The 20,944-nt window shown below is 28.9% G+C and overlaps 2 protein-coding genes and 1 pseudogene across 3 annotated transcripts; 1 reads left to right on the top strand and 2 right to left on the bottom strand.

The window, feature by feature from the left end:
• Window positions 1-7,870: 7,870 nt before the first annotated feature.
• LOC112802438 (NAC domain-containing protein 54-like) lies at window positions 7,871-12,836 on the top strand. The gene is made up of 3 exons (XM_025845660.3): window positions 7,871-8,088; window positions 8,732-9,009; window positions 12,172-12,836. The coding sequence occupies exons 1-3, from the start codon at window positions 7,932-7,934 to the stop codon at window positions 12,493-12,495; spliced, it is 759 nt and encodes a 252-aa protein (XP_025701445.1). The 5' UTR covers window positions 7,871-7,931; the 3' UTR covers window positions 12,496-12,836.
• A 1,398-nt stretch (window positions 12,837-14,234) lies between these two features.
• On the bottom strand, window positions 14,235-18,357 carry LOC112802437 (uncharacterized). Of its 2 annotated transcripts, XM_072237698.1 has the most exons (7): window positions 17,890-18,257; window positions 17,492-17,819; window positions 16,988-17,122; window positions 16,669-16,754; window positions 15,537-15,642; window positions 15,341-15,449; window positions 14,235-14,341 (listed from the first exon to the last, which is right to left on the bottom strand). In XM_072237698.1, the coding sequence occupies exons 1-6, from the start codon at window positions 18,120-18,122 to the stop codon at window positions 15,372-15,374; spliced, it is 966 nt and encodes a 321-aa protein (XP_072093799.1). In that variant the 5' UTR covers window positions 18,123-18,257; the 3' UTR covers window positions 14,235-14,341; window positions 15,341-15,371. The 2 variants fall into 2 exon arrangements, with proteins under 2 accessions (XP_072093799.1, XP_025701444.1); XM_025845659.3 differs by lacking the exon at window positions 14,235-14,341 and having other exon boundaries at window positions 15,169-15,449; window positions 17,890-18,357.
• A 725-nt stretch (window positions 18,358-19,082) lies between these two features.
• Window positions 19,083-20,537, bottom strand: LOC112803931 (2-hydroxyacyl-CoA lyase-like; annotated as a pseudogene).
• Window positions 20,538-20,944: the final 407 nt, after the last annotated feature.

Raw genomic sequence — 20,944 nt, 5'->3', positions numbered from 1 at the left:
TAAACTAAACTAAATTATTCAAATTATAACCTAGTGAAAAAGAATTATCACACTCAAAAGTGCAGATATTGTATTTTGACTTTTCTCTTTTAACTCTTCTTGATAATTAGTCTTCTTATAGCAAAGACGAAACTTGTCATTTTCATTAATTGTTGTTGTCAATCATTTCTCATAATGATAAAAAAAATTTTCTATTAGCAGCAACAATCTCTTCTATATTCTCCTTATATCTGCTCTTAATAGTTGATTCTTTTTAATTATAATCGAATCAACAGTTAAACCAAATACCAATCCTAAAATTTTATTTCACAATCAATATAATCAATACAAATTAAAATTAATCCTTAAACAACCTAACTAAATATTTGTCATCACAATAATAAATAATAAAATTTTTCTCAACTCAATACTTTTAACCAAAGGCATATCACTAGCTCCGTTCTCAAGATTTCATAGCAAGCTTAGAATGTTTGAGGTTCATACTCCAAACTTGCGGGAGGCTGTTGAATGATCATATCATAATTAGGTAAAGTTCATCTCAATTACTTGCTCTATAAGCAATATGTTTAACTAGTGTTCCATAGTCTACTAAGTTAGTTAGGAATATACTAAGTAAGATCCCTTGGCAGCAAGTAAATTAAATGCTAGAATTAGCTAGAATTGTTAGACTTGTATATAAGCTAACATTTTGTATCTTGCACAAGTGTGATTAACCATAATGTGTAAAGATCATTTTTTGAGGTAGATAAGTACTATTTTAGTCTCTAAAATTTGAGGTCAAAATCAAAATCACCTCTTATTTTTTTTTTTCTATTTAAAATGGTCATCAACGTTAAAATTGTCTTTAAAGTAAATTTTTTGACCATTTACCCTTATCTCACTAATCTTATCTTCTCATCTCTCTAATCACAATTCCATCTTCATCTCCATCAATCTAATCAGACTAACCATCAAACCTTTTTTTTTTTGCTCTCTCACACACATTCAAATAAAAAAAAAAGAGAATCCAACAGAGAGAAGAGAGTAAGAGCAATAAAGAAAGTGTCACCATTGCCACCATTGATAGTAAAAAGAGAAGGAGAAGAAGACACGGTACTGGCAGGATTGAGTGCCATCGTCGTCGTCGACACAGCAAACAAAAAGAGGGAGTAGAAACAACAGCGACGACAGTTTCGACAATGGTGGTAGCGGAGGTAGAGGAAAAACAAATCTCAAATCTCCTCTTCTTTCTTTTTTCGACGAGCTCGAGCTCGAGCTCTCTTGCTTTCTCTCCCTCTCCCCTCTTTTTCCCGCGTTCTCACTCTCTTATCAATCTCTCTTTTCGGCGACCTAACCAACGGTAGTGGTGGTGAATTCCCTCATCGTCATTGCCAAACTCTCCATTTTCTTTTCCTTCTCCTTCTTCTTCTCTTTCTCTTTCTTCTCTTTTTCTTTTTTTTTCTTCTTCTTTTCCTTCTCTTTCTCGTCCTTCTCATTCTTCTCCTTCTTCTCATTGAGCTCACTATATTTTTCTTGTCTATCTTTATCCTAATTTGTTCTTTCTCTCTTTACAAAAAAAAAAATATGAATTATTATGATGTTGTTGTTGAGTTTAAAAGATTTGATTGTAATGGATGAAATTGTTAGTGGTACAATACTATTCTTAAATTTGAATAATGTGTTTGTTGGAATTGGATTCTTGAATTTGAATACCTGTTATTATTTATAATAGATAAAATAAATAGTTGTGGAAAGGGAGATGACTGATAGTTGGTGGGAATAAGAGAAATGATGGTGGTGTTGGAATCAAAATAAACATAAAAATAAGGTTATTTTTGTCTAAAAAAATTTAAAAGGATTATTTTAATTCGAAATGCAATGTTTATGACTATTTTAAATAGATAAAAAAATTAAAAACAATTTTAATTTTGATCCCAAATTTTAAAAATTAAAACAGTACTTATCCTTTTTCTGATATCTTAGTAACTTTTTTACATTTCTCTATAACAATCTCTAGTTAGATTCAACCACACTATTAATTTTAACAATTTTTATCATATTTTAGAAGAGACAAATAATTCAAATTGTATAATTACTTGTTTGTGAATAGCATATTCATTGGTTTAAACAATATATTCATTTTTTTGGTGTGGTATATACAGAAATTGTAACATAATAGGTAATTCAACGATTTTAGAGGATAAAGCAAACAACAGTAATAGTTATTAAATAGACACAAAAGAAACAAAAAGTTGTCTATCATTGTTCAAAATATACAGAATAAAGTATTGTTTCTAATATTTTGAATAAATTTTAAAGTTGTCCTTAACGTTTAAATCATCCTATTTAAGTCTCTAATATTTTAAAATCTTCTTAATATTATTTTGCCATTAGAAATATGTAAATAATTAACGATGAAACAAAATTGAAATAATTTTAAAATGTTAAAAAATTAAATAAAACGAAAATATTAGAGACAAAAATGTTATATTACTCTTAGAAGAAGAATTACCAAATCAAGTAATGAGTAAATTTTAACAGAATGAATTGCATTACAAATTTAATATTATTACCAAATCAAGTAATGAGTAAATTTTAACAGAATAAATTGCATTACAAATTCAATATTTTACTCATCATAGAATTAATCTAGAATGATTAGTAGATAAACTTCCAAAAAAGAAAAAAAAATGAGTATGATACATATATAATAAAGTATAAATTATACCTTTTTATCTCTAATGTATCGCACTTTTTTAATGTTTAATTTAAATAAACTTTATTTTTAATTTTGAAATAAATTTTAATTTTATTTTTCAATAATATATTATTATTTTTTTATAGTAAGTAGTTATTCCATTATTTTTTAATCACATCTAAATAAATTACTCTTAATCACATTACTTTCATTTTAAGAAAAATTTATTTTTTTTATTTTACTCTTAAATTTTTTTACTCATTATGAAATATTTGTAAAATAACTAGTTCGTAAACTTACAGAAAAAAAGAGTATGATACATATATAATAAAATATAAATTACATATTTTGTCTCTAATGTACTGAAATTGTTTAATATTTAATATAGTTAAACTTTATTTTTAATTTGAAAATAATTTTTAATTTTATCTTTCAATAATATTAATTTTTTACGGTAGATAATTATTCAATTATTATTTTAATTACATCTAAGTAAATTATTCTTAATCACACTACTTTCATTCTAGATAAATTTATTTTTTAATTTTACTCTTAATCGTATTACTTTCATTCTAAGTAAATTTATTCAAAAATAAATTAAATAATTATCTGTCATGAAAAAATTAAAATTTATCTAAAAATTAAAAATAAAATTTAATTAAATTAAGCATTAAAGAAGTTCAGTATATTAGAAATAAAAAGATATAATTTATACTTTATTGTATATGTATCATGTTCTTTTTTTCTTTTTTGGAAGTTTATATACTAGATATTCTACAAGTATAAGTAAAAATCTTAAATTCGTAATGCAATTCATTCCGTTAAAATTTACTATCATTTTACTTAATTTGATAATTATTCTAAGAGTAATATCTCATTTTTGTCCCCTAACGTTTTCATTCTATTTAAGTCTTTAACATTTTAAAATCGTTTTCATTTTGTCTCACTATCAATTCTGTTAACATATCACTAATGGCAAGACAACATTAAAATTATTTATTTTAAAATATTATGAATTTAAATAGGACGATTTAAATATTAGAAATAATTTTAAAAATTACTCCAAAGAGAATAAAATAATACTTTACTCAAATATATATTATGTTTACCACTTTGTATAAAATATATTTATCATACGCAAGTGTATGTAATAGATAGGTTTAATTTTGACTTTTTATTTGATAATTTCTGGTCTAATAGGTAATGCAACAACAATTTTGGAGCATATGGTACGGTTAACACAAAGTCATATCCGGAAAAAGATATATTTATTTTTATTCAAAATTCATGTTTACTTATGTATGTATATTATGTTTATTGATTTGTATAAAATATATTTGTTATAGACAAATGCAATGGATAAATTTAAATTTTTTGGACTGATAGTTGTTAATCAATGTAATTCAAGAACAGTTTTGAAAGAAGATCCATATCCAGTTATATTTTAAAAGAGATACTAAATTTGTATTGTTTCAAATAAAAAAAAAATCGTGATATATGAAATAATAATAATAAAAAACTTTGCACATATATGATCCATTAATATTTTTATTTTCAAAAAGTACCCTTATACGTTACACCGTATTATTACTGTGTTTAACACTACTTTAATCTTTATTCACGTGGTGTCGTTCCCATAATTAGCAGAGATGCTATCATATTAATCAAAGCACACAGTAGACCGAAAGTAGAATTTCTGATTGAAATATCCAGATTTGACAAATTAACGTTTGTGCTTTAATTTTTTGTATTTATTTTTCCTATTTGGTTATTTTTATATTTTTTAAACAAGAATTTAAAAAATCAAAATGCTAACCAAGCATGCGTTATTGTTCTCAAGGAACAAGAACCGGATAATGTGATGTGACTCCGAACCATTAGTTGTACTTCCGTTTCGGGTGCAATAAGAATTGCCCCAGTTATCATATCTTTACCGACACTTACTTCGTCTATATATCAACTAGGGACGCCGATCTAGTCTGAAAATTCGGTCTAGATTCAAATACTTTAGAAGTAATTTAGAGTAATTTAATTGAATTTAGAATTGGATAAAAGTTTTAAAAATAGACTTGATTATTATTTAAGATTGGATCCGACTCAAAATGAATTCGATTTCATTCGATCTATATACATCTGACAAAGAGTAAAAAAATATATATTTTAAATTAATTCTAATATCATGTTATATTAATTATAAATTTATTTTATTTTTAATTATATTTATTAAATTAAAAAATAGATCAAAAAATATAAAATTTAAAATTTATGGACAAATTCAAGTTCAATTATAATTATTAGCTTTTCTGTAATAAATATTTTTTTATTTTTATAAATAAGTGTATTATAAGTTTTTGATATAAAATTTATCAAAATTTAAATTTCATCTTGTCGAGACCCAATTTTAATGTAACTCGAAAGTAATATGATTTTATCAAATCTAAAATTAGATATGATTTTTAAAAATAAATCTAATTATTATTTATAGTTGAGTCTAAATCAAACCAAATTTAATTTTACCGGACCTTATGTGTATTCCTAATATCAACGTTTTGTTGTGTAACAAATGTATTGACTTTGCATATGTTTAACGAATATAGTATAATATTATTATGTTAATTAGCATGTTTGAGAATAGAGTAACAGTTAAGTCATAAAAATTTTTATTTTAAATTAATTGATTTTTTTAAAAAAATATTAATTTAATTTTTTAAAATAATAAATAATGAATACATTATATTTTTTATCGATTTATCACATAAATTTAAAGAATGTGCTTATATATTAACTATTGTAACGTGTTTATTTATAAAAAATCGTTACGTAAATAATAATTTTTGAAATAAAATTTTATATATTTTAATAGGATTCGTGATAAATAAAAAATAATTGATAAATATTATATAAAAAAGCAAAAAGATTATGAATAATATTTCATTATTTAAAAATATATTATTTTTATGCTCATGTGTCAGTAATAAGACAACACTATTATAAATAATGAAATATATAAATAACTCAATTTCGTTTCGTACTATTTATTGATGGACATACATATCCATTATTTATTATCACTTAATTGATAATTTTTTTTAAGAGCTAATTAGATTGATGTCGAAATCTTTAAAAATATAATGATCACTTTAGTCTTTATAATTTAAAAGGTATCATATTTGAGATCGAAAAGAGATGAGAGAGATATGTGTAAACTATGAATGAATAGTCAAATTAATCTTGAAAAGATCACTCATTCCTTAAATTAATTTTTACAAATTTTTTTTAATCAAATTCGTCTTTTAAAAATTTTAAATTAATCATTTTAGTCCTTCCATCACTTCCACGGCTAATGGTGTTAGAGTCTATTGATGTAATACATTAAGTAACATCATGATATACATACTTAATAGTCCTAATTGACTATTAACATTATTAGTTTATGAAATTAGATCTAATCAACCCTAAATAGAGGGATTTTAATGTTTCAAGTTCTTCTCTCAATTAGGTTTTGATTTGATTTAATTTTATAAATTCGTTATATTAATAGTCAATTAAGACTTATAAATGTGTTTTGTAGTGTCACTTAATGTGTCATATTAGTAAATTTTAACATCATCAACAAAAAAAATGACGAAAAGACTAATTTAAAATTCTTAAAAAATAAATTTAATTAAAAAATATTTCAAAAACCAATTTAAAAAATAAATCATCTTATAGAAATTAATTTGTCTATTTACATATTCTGTAAACTAACTATTGAACATGATATGTAGCACCATTTAATGGCATTTATTATAGAGAGTGGAAAAGGCTCCCGAATACGGAAGAGTTACTCATGAGATTCGCCTATATAATAAGCATGACAAACAACTTCATCTACTTCATATTGTAAATTGCCTAAGCTTATTTCTTAGTCGTTGGCTGCTACTAGTGCTTCTGAAATTTGTACAAACCATTTTCAACTGTTCCATGAAGCAGCACCTCTTTTGCCTCCTGTGATTTCACACAGTAATGATAATGTAGTTTAAAGAAAATATTGATGTCCTTGACAAATTTGTTTACACTTAATTAAACAATTTTGAGCTCAAATCATATTTAAACAAAGAGTTTCCAACATCTGATTTATTTGAAAACTTGATCCATCTCCAACTATGACCTGATTACATCCATCATAAAGCCATTTCTGCATTAGATTGTAGGATCTAATGTCATATGATGTGTAGCTACTACACTTCTTTTTGCCATATTTAATTTGCTCTTGGACCTGAACTGGAATAGTTCCTTGAATCATAACTTCTATCCCCTTCGAATATTATTAGATTTTTTAGAACGAAACAATACTGTATTTATTAAAATAATATTATAAACAATTCAAGAACAATATAACCAAATCAAGCAAAGCACGCGACAGTGTAAAGATACAATAATTAATTAATTAATTGATTAATTAAGCTAGCAAGCCTAGCTGCTAGTATTCAATCACAAGTCTATAATTATATTATATGTAAACTTATTATTGTCTTCTTCTTCTAGAAATTAAAGTGTGTTCGATCTATGCTTGTAGTTGTATAGTTGTATAGCACTGAATGGCTGATCAAAGATACAATAATTAATTAATTAATTAATTAACAGAACTCTCTCATTCTCAAGGCCAGTGGCTAGCTTGGCTTTCTTTTTTGTCCCAAATTGTTCCTACAAAAGAAAAGAAAAAGGGTCATAATGCATTAGTAAGAAAAGCAAATGGTTATTATTATTTGGAGGATTTAATTGGTATTAAAAAATCAGAACAATCTAATAAGGATGCACATAATTAATTATAGAAGAATGATAATTAGGTTGATCCGTGGGTAGCTAATTCGTCTGTTTAAATAAATGTTAAAAATTTAAATTATACTTTGTGTATAAAATAATTTATTTGCCAATGATATATCATTAAATAGAGCTCAAATCTACTGCACCAGATTAATCCTTAACTTTTTGGATTGAAAATACTGTGAAAAACAAATTATAGAAGAATGGTATTAATTAATTATTATATTATTGTGAGTTATAGGGGAAAGGCTTGTATCAAACGTTATGCCATAGAATCTGTAAATCTGTAAAAGAAAAAGAAAGATTTAAAAAAACTCAAAGATAAGGAACTTTGGTTCCTTTATTTGCTCTATTTATTGGCAATGATGGGGTGTGATGAATGAATACACTTTTGCAGAACACTAAGATCTCTAACAATCAAATCAATACAAGAGAGAAAAATAATATAATGTCACCAGTTGGATTACCACCTGGGTTTAGGTTTCATCCAACAGATGAAGAGCTTGTTAACTATTATCTAAAGAGGAAGATCAATGGCCAAGAAATTGAACTTGATATCATTCCTGAGGTTGATCTCTACAAATGTGAACCATGGGAATTAGCAGGTTTCTTTTCTTTTTTTTTTCCTTCTTTCTTATAATAATTAACTTCCTTTAGTTTTCTTAAGTCTTGTTTTTTTCTTCTTTGGTTTAAAACAATTTATGCATTCAAGTTTTAAACTTCTTATATCATTTCCAAGTCATTATATCTTAAGTTCACTAGTCAACTAAGTTAATTCGAAACTAATTATACATTCATGTTTTTAATTATTTCTTCCTTTGTTTTATTTTCCCTTTTTTTCTCAGACGATAATATTTGAACATCACTAGAATTCAACTAATAATACTATTCTAAATGACTCAGTACATCATTCACTTTTCTTTTTATTCCCAGTACATTTACATTTCTAAATTTCAAATATAAAAGAATTTTCATTTTTGATATCTCGCCAAAAATAATAATAATAATAATAATATATAATACTGATTTTCAAATTCCTGTATACATTTTGAACTGTAATGAATCAATTTATGTGTTTTACTTTGTTATCCTCAAATATATTCATGAGATACATTTTGACCTAGCATTCTAGCTAGAGCTCTTCAATGTCAAGAACCATTTTATTTTTCAAAAGCCTAAACAATTATTTGATACGCATGCAGATGAATGATTATATATCTAAAAGTCGAACATTTTGCTTGTTTGTAGAAAAATCATTTTTGCCGAGTAGAGATCCAGAGTGGTATTTCTTTGGACCAAGGGACAGAAAATACCCTAACGGATTCAGAACAAATAGAGCAACACGAGCAGGGTACTGGAAATCAACAGGTAAAGACAGGAGAGTTTCAAGCCAAAGCAGACCAATTGGTATGAAGAAGACTTTGGTTTATTATAGAGGAAGGGCTCCTCAGGGAATCAGAACTGATTGGGTTATGCACGAATATCGTCTCGATGACAAGGACTCTGAAGACACCACCGGTTTACAGGTATTATCGTTGTCTCCACATTCATTTAATCATTTTTAGAACTCTAATTACACCTACTTTTGGATATTCATAAATGGGCACCATAAGGTTTATTTAGTTGCACCAAATGCTAAGAGTGAAAAATGTTATATGAGAGTTGGTTTCATAAGCTTTCAAGCATTTACAATACCCTACATTGGTACATGATTAAAAAAAAATACTATTCATACACTAAAATCATTCACTAAAATTATCTACTAAAATATTTATGTATAAATATAAGTGTGATTTAATTTATTTTTTATATATATTTATATTCTAACATATATTTTATATTAATGACTTACTTTAGTTACTGATTTTAGTATACACATAACATAGTTGATATGATAATTTTTATACGTAAATTCTAGGGAGTTCAATTATATACTTAGGATAAATTACATTTAACTTTATTAATTGCTTTAGTCTAGCTTAGGTTATATTAACACAACAACCTTGATTTTTCCTGTCAAGAAGCCTGCTATGCTATATGTATAGGAAAATTAATATATATTTTACAGATAAAAAAATAACCATAATATTACATGATTAAGTTATTTTAATAATTTATTAGCGTAATAAAAATTATTTAAAAAATAAAAAGAAGAAAATTTTTTTATTAGATTTGATTTAAAAAAATATTTACCTAGTATTTCTTTAAAAATAATATATATAAAATCGTCTAAGTTTATGAGAAGTCAGTGAAACTTATTCTTATTATTTTGTTACAGTTTTAATAACTTTTCATAATAAAGTAGCAGACAGACTTAGTTGTTACTTAGACTTGTATAGTTATTACTGACTTACTGTATCATATCATAGGTTGAACATAAATTTACAAGTCAGTACAGTCTTTTATATAGTTACTTTTACTATTTAAAAAAACGGTTATTCACTACTTAATTAAAATTATCATTTCTGTGTCTCAGTTTTAGGGAATATATAATTATGCTGCTATGTTTATCATTCTGAGGTGGTGAATTAATTAAAGACAATTGAAGGGAATAATGATGATGTCCTAACAATTTCCGGGGACAAAATAATTAATTAAGGTGTGTCTCAATTTTATTAGACCTCGGAGAAGCTAAGAAAGGGAATGGTAGTTGAAGAAGTGGGGATGAATTAAAGACTTGAATATGATGATGATGATGAATAACAGAATTGAAAAACCTTTACATGTCACATCGTACAAAAGTAAATGTTTTTGTTAGCTTCAAAACTGTAGTCTCTGGTGGCCCACTTCATCCTTTTCCTACTTTCAGAAACTCAAACACCCTCTACTCTCTTTTTCTTGTGTGTGTATCCACACTTGTCATCACCATATATTTGACCCAAAAAGCATCAAGTTCCATGCTTAAACCAATTACAAAAGCTTTTTTCTTTCATTATATTATTTTCATTTGCAAAAAAACTTTATAAATTTCGATAATGATGACAAATAACCAAACTTATACTCTAATGATATATAAAAGTTTATTTTTTATCAATTGCATTAATCAATAATCATCTTTAATTTGGTCCGTCTTTTATACTAAAGACAATATTTTTAAAACAAAAATTTAAAAGCAGTAATTTTCATTCTTATTGTGATAATTAATATTACTTCTATATATTTTTATTTTTTTATATAAATATATTAAGCATTCACGTATGAATATCATTAGTATATAATTAAGCAGTAAAATTATTGAAAAAAATATTTAACTTAAATTAATCGAATAATTAGTTCACTTTTGTTTAAATATTAAAAGTTCGATTCATATTCAATGTATATAAAACTTTATTGGCCAAATTAAGAGTCATAGACACTAGAAGTATAAGATGTTAAATTAGGACGTGTGTAAACAAATTGCATGCATGGCTTGCATGGGAAGCCATAACTACTTTTATATAATAGTATAGTAATTCTAATTCTTTCTTCTTTCTCTCTCTATCACACTTTCTCTCACATGTTACTTTCTCTATAAACGTATTGCTGACATATTCGTTGCTTGTGTTACTCTAATACTTCTACATGACAAAGTTCCTCTATACTATTGCGCTTCACATTGTCCTCTATCTCTTTTTTATTTTTTGAGTATTAATTAATGTAATGAGACAAAAGTCCTATACTCCGATCCTTAGGATCCAATAATAATTAACTAAATATTTTAAACTATTCCTTTGATGTCTTTGTCAATTGTCGTTGTTATCTTTCTTTTCATCATCATCCCTGTGTGTATGTTAATGTTATCCTCATCTAGAATTATTAGATTCTATTTCTCTAAGCCATGAATGAAGGGTTGTTTTGGCACCGCATAAAGCAACTCCTTCTCCATCACTTTCTCTCTGTGTCGGTCACTTTTTACTTTATTCCTCCAAACCCCAAAATACATCAATTGATACTCATAGTGTACTATTACACCAACATAGAAGCTGAATAAGAAGAAGAGGAAGAAGAATAAGTAACAATAATAATATTAAATAGAAAAGGTGAGGGGATATGAGGGAAAAAAAATTAATCAATAGATTCCAATCAATAATGAATGCATTACTTTATTGTTAGGTTAAGCTGTAATATAATTTAATAAAGAAAATAATTAAAGATCAGAGAACTATTAGACACAAACACTTTTCATAAATATTAATCAATATTATAGAGTAATATTATATTTTTATACCATTAAAATAAAAAATTTTAAAATTTAATCAATTTTACATTTTTTAATATTATATATGAAAATATATTTGTTAACTAAATATTAACTCAAAATAATAAATTTTACTCAACCTATTATAATATATATATGTTCCTCACTTTTAGTAGGCTATGGTGAGTGTCTTCAAACTTGATTACAAAATGGACAAGACATCTAGTATTCTTTGAATGTTCATCTCATGGATTTGTGTGGAGATTGTACTTTACGGTTTCTACGTACACATTTGTGCAGATCTGTTAGAGCCACAATTTTTGACTAAACTGTTTTTGACCATTGCAAACAATATAAGGCCAAAGAAGACCAAAAAGCAATTTGGGAAGAAATTAAAATATTTTAAATTATTGGATCATCATCACCCTACTCAACAATCTTTGGTGTTATTAATACTTTATAATAAATTATATTTATATTTAATTATTGGTGACTTATTTTATTATTGCAGGATACTTATGCTTTGTGCCGTGTGTTCAAGAAAAATGGAATATGTACGGATGTTGAAGAGCAAGTAGGGCATTGTAGTAACATGTCTTCACTAATTGAGAGCTCACAAACCATAATCAATAATAATAACAATAATAGTAATAATAATAATGAGTATTGTGAAACCATGTCACCAGACATAGCAGGGGTTTCATCTTCATGTTTGGAAGAGGAAGACAAAGATGATTCATGGATGCAGTTCATCACAGAAGATGCATGGTACTCTTCTAATGCACCAAATATGGTTGGTGGTGAAGAAGTTTCACATGTTACATTTACAAGCTAATATATATTTTTCAAGATTGGTGGTCAATAATTAATAACTTTGGGAACATCTCATCATATATATAGTAATTAATAAAAAAATATCTAAATACTTTTTTTTTAATTTACACCATAATTAACTTATTTTTATTATTGAGATACTAGTTAACACTTTCTTTACTCTAATTATTATGGTTAATTAATTGGTGAGGATGGTTTGGTTTGGTTTCTTTTTTTTTTTTGGGTGGGTTTGTTAGGGGTCATATTATTTTGGATTTTTGTACTAACCTCATCTCGAGGTTACGTGGGTGTCACCTGTGGAATAAAGAAAAAAAACTACCACACACAAAGTGTAAGTTTCATTATGTTATTTTTTTTTCCTCCCTATGAAAGGGATTATAACACTTGAAAGGCAATTGAATATAATACTATAGTTCGATTAAAAAATATGGCGCTACCAATTTTTAATGTGCATCTTCTCTTACGAGAATTATTTTAAAGGCATTCAAAACATTATTATGTGTATTGGAGTTCGTTAATAAGCGCTATGCTTGACATGGTCGCCATTAGAAGAGACTTGAGAAGTTTGTTAAAGATATATGTTGGTTAGTGGTTTCATGATTTAGCCCTTTCAGCACGGTTAATAACATCCTAATATTTTTTTAATAAAGACATAAGTTTATTTATGTTAGTTTATTTATGTTTTGCCTCATAAGCTGAAAGAAATGTTATACGTGGTATGAATATTTAAATATGAATATTCTTATCTTGACCTAGATAGAATCAGTTATAAATTAGTTACATATGTATTTTTTGAGTTGATTCACATTTCAGTTTGTTTTTTGTTTGATATAAATAGGTCTGTTGGGTGCTCCATATAACATACCAATAATGACACCAATTACTCAACGAGACCATCAATAATAAGAGTTCTCTCATTCTCTTCACTTCTACTCTATTTTATTATTCTTAGCTGTATAATTCACAACACTTTATCAACACCACTCTCTACCATTTAGATGAGTAAAGGCCTATGGTAGAAGACCTTAGTGAGCAAGACTAATTGTATTAGATAATTATATTAATAGATATGTCCCGAACAGACCATTGTAGCATTGATTCTTGCAGTGGTTGAAGATTATTATAAATACTAGTCAAGGCGAAAATTTGTTTAAAATATGACTTGTATTAATAATATATAAATATATTCTTCAATCATTCCCACTGAAAGTTGAAGATAATATATATGAAGCAATATAGAGATAATGTTTCTAATATTTTAATCCTCAAATATCTAAATTTTGTAACTAACTTAGATTAGTCTAGTAGTTAACTCACTAATCTGCTTATACAAGTGTTAGAGATTCGAATCTCGTGTTTGTATGCAGCAATTTATTGGTAAAAAATAAATCCTTAAATAAAGCTCTGATCTGCCATAAAAAACAAAAAAAGTCTACGTTCTGTCGCTAGAATTGTTTCTTTAGTACGCATCATTTGGCTATAAATAGGAGCTAAAGTGAAACCCCCAATGCACCAAGCAAAGCAACAAAGCAATCCAAAGTTTCGGTATAACTTGTAAGTGAGATTCTACTTGTAACGTAGTAAGTGTAATATTATAGAATTTGGTAAAATTTTAAGTGTTATAAGCGATATAAACTAAGATTTGATTATATTCTCTAAAACTTACTAGGTATTGCAAATCGTATTATAAACTAAGTGTAATACACTATTGTTACGGTGGATAACCGGAGATTAATGGATTGGATGGTGTTGGTTGGCCCAATCGCTTAAAAGAAGAAGCCTTCGAGTGGGTCTGCACCTCGGGGCCTCCGTCCGACTTGCTCGTATGAGGAGAAGGGGGGTGGTACCTGCAAGGACACTCCGATGTCTAAGTTAGCACGGGATTAAGCAGGTTTAGAACGTATTGGAACTTAGAGATACCTGAGGGGTGTTAGCGTATTTATAGTGGCGAACCAATAACCACCGTTGGAGTAGTGCCACCCTTTTAGGGTGTTAACCGTCCTTTTATCTTAGGGAGGTTAAGATATGACTCTGTAAAGTAGGTAGAGAGATTCTTGGGGCAGTTACTCTTTTGAATGAGTATTTATCTGCCAGCTAACCCTCGTACCCGACTTCTTTATAGCAAGTCGTGGTGAGTACCGACTTCATAAGACGAAGATTGGTACTGGGTGAGGCCCAACCCTTTGGTTTATACCTTTTGCTTAATCCTGGGCCTTTATTATTGGGCCAGGGTATGAACAACTATATTGTAATTACCATTGAATATATTAAATATCATTTCAGAGTGTTAGCGCAAGATATTTTGCTTCCTTTCTTCCTGAACTTGTTTTATTGGTATATTAAATCTATCATTCTTCACGTAAATTATTTACCTCATTTCCACTCCGACTTTGACTGCTGCCTATTCCCTAACAGTAACAACTATAGCTTCAAAGTTAAGTAGCTCATGTCATTCCTACGATAAGAATCACAGGTCTATCGGACAAGTTTAGAACCTTTCGTAGTTTCATGGCATGACCGGAATAAGAGACGTGTTCTTTTTTGTTTTCCCTTGTATATATCGAACCTACTTATTGTTTTCCTACTATTGAATAGAGGGTATGGAGTTGTGGTATTCAATCATTCAAGTCCTACTTTTATCCGAGAGTAGAAACTAGAAAGTAAGTCAACTTAGTAAACGAAGAAGAATGAATAGTCTATAGAAAACAACTATTGTAGCGGGTTAGTCAAGCACGATTTAAGTTACATCTACACTCAGCAATTACATTGATACCGATTAAATAGTTGAAAGAAAATTCATGAATTACAATTTAATTAAAAAGAACAAGAAAAATGCACAATATCACCTTACACAGTTGCAATCATGTGTTTCATATCTCACACCTTCCATTGCTCAAATTCTTCACAGCTTAACATGAAAGAGCTTGCGTTTCGATGTCCGCCGCCTCCAAATTCCTAAACAGAGAGACCAAAAGCACATTAGCTACAAGTTTGAGTCCTACAGCAAGTAACATGAACAAACCTGGTAAAAGAATAATTAACCTGTGAGATTGGCGTTGTATCTTCATTTTCCACACTTCTCAGGCTTATTTTAAACTTGTGATCATTTTCAAGCTCTGGTACTTTATATACAATAGCTCCGATACCCCTAAAATTAGAAGTGGATCACAAACATGAGATATGAATTATCGAAAAGAGTAAAAAGTAATGACATTTATTTTGGGTCGACAAAAGATAACGAGAATATGAAATTAAATAAACTTGCGAAACAAGTTTCAGATCCTGCAATCAGTTCTATAATTTCCTAACCATCATCAAGAATGTAGGCTGAATAACAGAATCATACTACTCCTTCTATTCTCTTTGTTTGTGGTTTGTTACAGAATGTTGAACTCAAAGAACAAACCATGAAATTATCCTCAAGTCACTATGCTTCTTAAGGGTGTATTTGTTTAAAGGAAAAGGGTTTGAAGTATAAACACATGTGAGAGTTAAGACTACAAACAGAGTGAAGCTTCCTATCTTACAACCTCTATGATAGTTTATATTTGGGGAAAAAACATGCGAGTTCGTGGATTAACCACTTACACCAAAACCTCTTCATGCCACACAAAAAACTCATTCTATCTACTTTATCAGTTATACCTTATGCCACATGCAAAATTACCACCTTCAATGACAGATATCCTCTTTTGCCTCAATCGTGCCTTCACATGTCTTGCACCCTATCATCTCTTTGCAATTGAGTTCCTATTACTTCTCAGATTCTACGAACCATAAACTTTGCTTCCTAACTTCTTCTGTCCATCAAGAGGACAAGGTGCGGCAAGGCATTTCATGGAACCAGTTATGGTTCATCAACTCATTGATTTCTCAAACCAACTCATCTAGCATGAAATCTGAGCCACTTTTACATTCCATTAATTTTGTTGGGGAGAGAATGGATAGTTATTTAACCTAGTATCTCAAAGCCAATTTCAAGTTTATAATTTTCATATTCCAATCAGGTTTATGTTTGTCAAAAAATAACTATTTCTCAACTTCCAAGTATGTCATGTAACAATAAAATACAGACAAACCCATGTCCTTTCAAGTTTTCCATAAAACCTCTACACTATTTGCTGCAACTATAATATACTTAGGATAGGAACAACCAAAAATGAAATGAACGAACCTCAACTTCATTTTTTGGCTTTTCATAGCTAGTTGATGTCCCAATTCACTCCTTAACTCTGAAAGTGTTGTATCTGCATCAACAGCCTCCAATTACATAAAGATAAAGGTGTTGTTAGCAAAAAGATTTTCGTAACCTTTTGCCATCTCCTTTTAAGAAGCAAAAGAAAAGCGTATAAGGAAATCTACAAAACTTATATCCAGATACCAGGAGAAAAGAAAGATACCAGCACACAACTTCACGGTACAAATTAATAGACCCAAGAGCAACATGAAGTAATTCGCAAATGTAAGTTATGAAGAGGAAACATCAAGCATACCAGGCAACAACCAAATGCACCGTTACCGAGGGCTATCTCATATGACTTGGAGATACAATCATCCATTAGTTTTTGTTTGTGTGATAAGCTCTTCATGCCTTGACTAATAACACAATCCAAGTCCAAAGAAAGCAACTGCCATTATTCAGAAAAAAAAAATAAAAATAAAATTTTGTCACTTATTTCAAGCATCCAATAGTCTCATTTATATCATATATTAATTGTTCAATAAAGATATTTTTGGTGCTTCACCACAAATCCTTCAATGTAGCAAAAAAGACTTGCTTAGATAACATTAGCATATAGCCAATTTTGAATTCCAAATTTGCTTCAGTCTTCACTGAACTTGCACACAAATTTTAAGTTAAAAGAAAGGATAACATCTTCATGCAACTAGAAACTTATCAAACAAGACAAAAACCCATATGCATAATAACTAAGACAACACAGAGTGCAAAAAGAAACTTGCTGAAGTTAGGAAAGAAAATGTAATCAAATACTTACTTGATCAAACATGGAAGGGTTTTTTCTAACATCAAACTCAATGTTCAAATCCTTCAATCCACTGCTAAAAGCTTTGCTGTTATGCAGTTTCCACCTCCAAAGGTCCCCATCTTCAATGTAGCGAAAGAGTTGCCGAACACGCTCAAATTCATCGAGCACATACTGGTGCTTAACAGCATCATGATTCATAAGCTTCTCTTTGAAGTAATCCAAGGCGATAGTAGCCCCACTCCTCTCCATATCAATCACTTTATCAACATTCTTAGCCCCCAAATTCTCACTCCCTAGCATCTCAAGTGCAGTTTTGTGATGGTCCAAAACGATCACTCTACATACAATTCGATACACTCACGTCAAATTAAAATCACAAGAATATTATTGAAGAGAGGAGTTAGTACCTTTGAACTTTGGCGGAGATATCTTGAAGAAAATGAGGAGGGCCAACGAAATCGAGAAGGTAGAGATGGGAGATTTGAGTGAGAGGAAGATCGTGGGGGGTGAGAGGGCGGTAGACGGTGTTGGGGAAGAAGAGTGAAGGGAGACAAGTTGCCTTGAAATAGAGGTGTGCCGCCAGAGCAGCAAAAGCACCGTCCGGACATGGGTAGTGGTAAAGTATTGCTGCTGCTGCCATTCTTGAGTTTCTTGCGGTTGCAGTTCCAGAATCAACTAATTAGTTATTAAATATCTACAATCAACATCAACATTTAAAATCTAAAAACACTCTTGATTCATAACCCTTGTATGAATTTAAATTTATTCAAACTCTGCTTCGGTTTAAAATTAAAATTAGATTGCTTTTATTCATTTTTGACAAAAGAAGATTATAGGTGATTTGGGCCTTTGGGCTACCAAAACACACAAATTAAATCAATAGAAGAATATAATTGATTTAATTAAAAGGTTTAATTACTCTGCAAGACCTTTAGTTTTATCGAATTTTCAATTAAGTTCCTATATTTTTTTTTTCAATTGGGTCTTTATACATTAATTTTTTTTAATTTAGTCCTTATTAACGTTAAACATCAAAAAAATGTTAGTAAATTGTGAAATTACTTGTATACCCTTAGGATCCAATTAAAAAGAAAAAAATATAAGAACCTAATTGAAAATTCGATGAAACTATAACTATTCAATAAAAGATATTCCTATAATCCCTATTCAATTATTTTACGACATGAAAGATATTTCTATAATCCTTTTTATTTTGTTACTATCATTTCTTTGCTTATTTATATACAAATTGTATCAAAGATACCTTCTCTTTTTTTTTTTTACTTTTAAATTACTTTATCTTAAGAACATACAAAAAAAGAATGGATAAAATGAAGCAAAAATAGTAGTATAAAATTCAGTTTCATCATTCAAGTATTTATTATGATCATGTAACATTTTATATTTGTGTGGATTTATAGAATATAGTTTGTGTCTTTATCATATCATGGTACACCATAAAGAATCACAAGGCTATATAATTTGTGTTATTGAAATTTGAAATTTAAAAACGAAAACCATATAAAACGTAATTTGAGTGTTATACAGATAATCTAGAAATCAGTTCTTGTGTTGCAACCTCCCACAACCAGCATAGGGATCAACAATAAAGAGCAGACTTGAGTTCATCAGGTGTTCCAATAAGATAGTCTTTTTCACTAAAAATTTCAATCAAAGCATGGTAGCCTGCTTTCAAAACAAAGAAAATCGGAGCAGGATCATCTTTGTGAGGTCCATTATCTCTTCGGGAATTCTCCGGTCACCACCATATACCCCTCCATTGTTGAAAATATTCACTACCATAAGTAACTATTACTGAACTAATGTCTGGATTGAAAAAAAAAAGATAAGACATAAGGCAATACATATTTTTCAAGTATCGACAAAAGATAAGACATATAAGGCAACAGTCTAAAATTTGGGATTTTAATAGAAATTACACTAGCTTATGTAATCCTCTCTATCATAGAACTACTAGCTATGGACAGAGAAACATAAAAGAGTTCACGGAAGATCCTAGTTCAAAACAATGGTAGTAACAATTTCATGTATAGATTAAAATAAGAACCATTCCATTATATGAGGATGAAAATATAACTAAAGCTAAGGGCATCAATTCACATAACAAAATGGAAGGGCAATTAAATAGATAAACATAAGCATGGGTTCAGCAGTATCTACCTTAACTTCAATCACACTAAATCCGAATCCAAAATTCCCTTCAACTGCAACAAGTCAATGGGGACAAGCTACTGCAGCCGCAATGCAATAATCGAGGCCAACCCTTATGGTCCCCTAAGTCCCTGCATCCAACCTAGTCATGTGCTCTGTCCGAGCCAACACAGCCCTACCTACATTCATGGTGTTTGCACCCTCGGACACCATTACCGGAGCTGACTTCCGACTCCAAAAATTGCATTCTTATGATCCTCATTGGCGTCAAGAAATTGAATGGCAGAACATCCTTAACAATCTAAGCCTTCATCTTTGCCACATTATCCTTAGACTTTTTTCATATAGCTTCCACTCAAGAGTGGTTCCTGGTCAAACAAAAAAGGATCATCTTTAATCTCCTTATTCAGAGTCTCCATAACTATTTTCTCATTACCAACCAAACTCAAATGGGATTTTCTCAGCTCAATCTTTTCCTCACTAATATATATATATATATATATATATATATATATATATATATATATATATATATATATATATATATTGTAAACCTTAAACCATTACAATAAAATTCAGGTCAGATTTAGTATCTTTCAGAGTTGACAGCGCTTCTAAAATTATTGCATTGTATCTGGAGAGAAGATAAACAAAAGCAACCAAGTCTCAGAATAATTCAAAAGTCACAAAATACCTTTCTTATTTTGTTGAGGCATACAACCGTTTTAATCAGAATTACAATCTTAATCCACATCATTTAATTACAATAATCCATATAAAATTAGTGACATCAATTCGCATGCCGCAGAGGATTCTTAGCATATTCGTCATTTTGAGAGGAATCACCCACAGCAATAAAAGGATCAGGTTGATGATAAATCATAGTCGTGACAGGGGTAGCATCTTTCTCAGAAACAACAATGGCATTACCAGCAGCAACTGCGGTAGCAGCAGGGCCGCAGCTTTATTCTAGAAATCCTAGATTTTTCTTTGGATCCTTGAGTGCCATTGCTCAAATTTCGTCACTTATCCTGAATTATCACAAAAGAACAAGAATTAAAAATTCTAAAACCCTTACTCAGTTTTCTCAAACTCAAATTTCACCACTTATCCAGAAAATGAAATACATGAAGGGGAATTAGACATATTGCGGTGAAATTTAAAACCCTAAATTGAGATAAGACACAAAAATTGAAAAGGTTAATTAGGAGAATTTTCACCTTGAGGTTGATGTTGGAACGTGAAGTGAGAAAGGGTGCGAATTGGGGATCTTTGAGAATATGCTTCTGA

This window comes from Arachis hypogaea, chromosome 5 (genome assembly GCF_003086295.3).
Source record: "Arachis hypogaea cultivar Tifrunner chromosome 5, arahy.Tifrunner.gnm2.J5K5, whole genome shotgun sequence".
NCBI classification, from domain to species: domain Eukaryota; kingdom Viridiplantae; phylum Streptophyta; class Magnoliopsida; order Fabales; family Fabaceae; genus Arachis; species Arachis hypogaea.
Note: the sequence above shows the minus strand (reverse complement) of the source record. Positions and strands in the feature narration are given on the sequence as shown.